Here is a 4,384-nt window from a genome sequence, read left to right as displayed (position 1 = left end):
GGGGGGGGCTACCTTTCCGGGGCCTAGTGGCCGGCTACAGTGAGCCACCACTATCTCCCGGGAGACATGATGACGTGGCACTCGCTGGGCGCCAGCCTCATCCCCCACCCGCCCTGCTGGTCCTGCTGTGGCGGGTGGGGCCCGCTTTCCACTGTGGCTGATACATACCTGTTTAAATTTGCACCCAGTGCGCACCATGCCGTACTGTAATATATACACGCATCTGTACGTGTCGCACCTATCTTCATATTTTGAAAGGCGTAAAACATTAATCAGAAACATTCCTAATTTTTTTCTCCTCCAACCCATAAAGACAAATACTTTTGATACTGTTATTCGAAACTAGATATAAGATTACGATTGAAATTACAGACAATATATATAGTAAAAACTATAATAAAATAATAATTTATTTGCTTACACGATCCACATTAGTTTCATTAGAAACTTTTTGATCATTATCCAATTGAAAAACGAGATTAACGCATTATTATATAATTTCATCCTATCTACTTTTGATCCAATATATAATTCTGTCCTTAATGCAAAATGAGTAACAATATACTGATATAAAACTCATAAAGTCAAATTTTAGTTCATTAACGGAAGACATTCAAAAACTAACAAATTTTAGACATATATTTTGATTTTTTTTTTTTACTTTTTATACATAAACATTTCAGATAGTGCAAATGACATATATTTTGATTTTAAAATACTAGCCATCAAAAATTTTGTGGTGCATAAGTTGTACGGATACACCGAGTGCACACAATTATTTCTCATCAATATGGCTGTGACTGGTTGGATCTATTGAGGCAGCAGGTCTCGTGCATATATTGCAGTTTAAGCATATCCAATAAAAGAATTAATATTATTTTACTATTTTATTATTCTTTATTTTTACAAACTACAAATGTTTAAATTTTTTTAAAAAATAATAATAATTCGACACAACAGTTGTTTACCATTCTCTACAGAAAAAAAAAAAAATTCAGAATTTTAGCCTTTTCTGTTCAAATTCTAGTCTATTCTACAAAATGTCCCCCTAATGGAAAAGGACATGAATTTTGTCCTTTATATAATATATAATATAATATGTGTTTTTATTTATGAGCTTAAATTTTTGAATCAGTTTAATTTTTTTTTTTAGCAGAGTATCGAGAATTTAGTTTACATCTACATAGACTACTGTTTGAAAACTACTTTTTAAATATGGTAAACTATTTACCGTTTTTTCAAAACGTTAAACCTATATATTATTTGGGGTTCAGATATAGAAAATATGTAAATTTGGGCACGCTTAACTCTAGTTACATAATAAAAATTTTAGATGTTTATTTTTATAATTAAAAATTTTGTAGGGTTAGTCGTACTCGATACAATACGGTGTTGAGATATTTTGAGAAAGGGTGCATCAGTAATTTATAAAAATTGATGAACTTTTTTTAAACTCTTACAGTTACTAGAATTTGATCTGAATATTTATCCATTTTCATAATTTTCACACATCTTTTTTAACACCCACATGGGTTTAAACCAAGCATGTGAATTGCAGGTGCATGGACCACTTGAATTAAAGAGTAAAAGCCATGCATTCCTTTCACAATTGGCATTTCAAAAAACCCTACTTATATTTCTTTTATTGGTAGAGCCGTACAGAACTTATTTAAACTATAAATTATTTTGAATAAATTTTTCAATCTTTCAAAATTATAATTTTTATTGCCCCACATATTAATTTATTTGATTTGAGATGGTAGCAAGCTAATTACTTATTTTAATAAATTCATATTTGTGAGAATTATATGAAATATACTAACTAAATTAAACAAGCTAAAAAATTAGATAACTGATTCAAAATGATACATATTTTAGATATATTTTGTGCGATTTTATCCTTTTTTATTTACAATGATAAATTTGATCTAAACTACTAAAAATATTCAAACAGTAAATTATAAAAATGATAAAGACGAGATCAAGAGTCCAAATCACAGCAGTGGTAAGCAATTGCGTCTCATATGATAAAAGTTCTCAAATTGTAATTTTCTTTTTTTCAGGCCTATATGTATATATGAGCTTTTGATATCATCATCATCCTAGCTTTTAAAATAATATTTATAAATTAGCGAACGTAAACCGTGGGCCAGTTTCAAATAGATAATTTTGTAATGCATAGCATATAAAGTCCTCCTAAAAGATAATAAAAACATGCGAAGTTTTTTTTTTTTTCTTTTCTATTATTATATTTTTTTCAATCAAACGGGACAGGTCGGGACAGGACGAGGCGGACAAAAATTGATCCTCAAAAGCAAAAGCAGAAGGGAGCTTGATTGCAAGACGACTCACTGGTTGAGCATGGACGAAAGTGGTTGTTTTAAGAGATAGGTAGCATGCTATCCGTTTCGTTTCATTTAGAAATAAACTTAACTGAAAATGTGAAGTAACTAGAATTCGAATTTGGAATCTCGGATACTAATCACCAAATTCTTTACCACTTACTCTAGGGAGGATCGCTGACGAAAGTGATTGTTAATAACAGGTCACCACCAAGTGACTACTTCCGGAGAAAGCAGGCAATTTCATTGAAAGTTCACTCCACCAAAATCACTTCAAAAATTCTTTTTATTTTTGTGTGTGTTTTGAGCCACACAAATATTCTCTAATAAAACTAACTCTTTATCATAAAAAATTTTAAAAAAAAATGATGCTAAAATGCCTTATTTAATAGGAGCAATTGCTTATATATTTCTGAAAGATTTTCGACTTTCTGATTTACCCCTCGTAGAAAGTTAATATTGAAAACACTCTTTTTACGTTCTAATATATTTCAAATATATCTTTAAATTCTGTTAATGAACTATTAAAATACATGCTATTTCTATAAAATTACTATTTTGCCCTTTCAAATATATCTTTCTATCATCACTGACTTTTCTTATTTGCCCTTAAATTAAGAATACAAAAATTACTTTGATTTTTGGTCTTTTCAAATATATTCTTTTACCATCATCAACATTTCTTATTTGTCTTTTAAGTTAAGAGCAAAAGAAACATTTTGATTTTTTCTAACTCTAATAGATATTTAACTCGCGTTTAACCCAAGCTAATTTAACAGGTGGTAACTGGAGCAGTATTTTAAAATAACAGAGGAATATATAAGATGTATATTGAAAAAAAAAAAGACTAAAAATAAATAAGATATTTTTTAAGTTTTGAAAGGTGTATAGACAATTATTCCTATTTAATAACCACGCTATCGACCGTCCCTAAAGCAATGTCAAAGAGCTTGGTGGTTGGTACCCGAGACCTAAGTTCAAATTCTAATTGATTCATATTTTTAGCTAAATTTATTTTTTAATGAAATAAACGAAGCGGATAGCGTGTTATCTATCTCTAAAAAAAAAATAACCACGCTGACTGGGAATCAAACTTCTGATCCCTTCAATGGGCAAATATTTTCTCTCACTCAATTGGAGGCCACCTCTCTAAGATGTAATTAAGTACGAAAACAGTGGCAAAAGTAGATCTCCTTAAAAAAAAAAAAAAAAAAAAAAAAAAAGGAAAGAAAGAAAAAGATATCCATTTACCTTTCATCATCCGATTCTAACTGGATAACAAGGATTTGTTGCGCATACCCCATGGGGTCCCCCATGTCCTTGTTTCTCAATATTTTTTATGACACCTTTTTTTTTTCATCTACTATTTTGATGACGTATTTGGCCCATCATAATGGGCCGATAATAGAAGAAGGGGCACGTGGGGTCCGCATAGTATTACTGTACGAAAAAGTGGCCCCTCGATGCTACAAAGAGGTATCTATTTTTCTCAATTCTATATATATATATATATAGAGAGAGAGAGAGAGAGAGAGAGAGTAAGGCTATTATGCTATCGGAAGTACGGAGTTTTTCGTATTTTCAGCTCGTTTTCGATGTTGCGACTTTCGAATCGTCGATCGGCTCCGTTAAATTTGATCTACGTTGGTTAAATTTCTATAAATTGAATATGATACCATTTAATCACTAGATTAACAATGCTAAAAAGTGAGGAAATTTAATTTTTACAATATTTAAATAGTTCAAATTATATTAAACTGCACCGNAATCGAAGGGACTCAAAATTAATAATTTTAATGGTCGCAGTGAGCTGTTTGTAAGTTTAACGGTATAGAAATATTCAAATCACGTGAAATTTTGATAGAAAATTCTTTATGCTATATAAAACAAGATCAATATCTTTGATCTAAAATTTTAACGTCATATTATCACGTTTTGTAAGATTTTTATTTTCAACCGTTGATTTTGAACCCCTTCGCTCACTAGGCAAATAATATCAAAAAATTGCATAATTCATTTTCTAGGTACTCCAAATACTCTAG

The 4,384-nt window shown here is 30.3% G+C and overlaps 1 protein-coding gene across 1 annotated transcript in view; it reads right to left on the bottom strand.

The window, feature by feature from the left end:
- Positions 1–3,658, bottom strand: part of LOC109703722 (transcription factor TCP21-like) — a 5,490-nt gene extending 1,832 nt beyond the window's left edge. The window contains exon 1 of the mRNA XM_020224446.1: positions 3,594–3,658. Within this exon, the coding sequence (XP_020080035.1) occupies positions 3,594–3,658 (65 nt within the window). The remainder of the gene's footprint in view (positions 1–3,593) is intronic.

Source organism: Ananas comosus, linkage group 25 (genome assembly GCF_001540865.1).
Source record: "Ananas comosus cultivar F153 linkage group 25, ASM154086v1, whole genome shotgun sequence".
Lineage (NCBI taxonomy): Eukaryota > Viridiplantae > Streptophyta > Magnoliopsida > Poales > Bromeliaceae > Ananas > Ananas comosus.
This window is presented reverse-complemented; position numbering and strand designations above follow the sequence as displayed.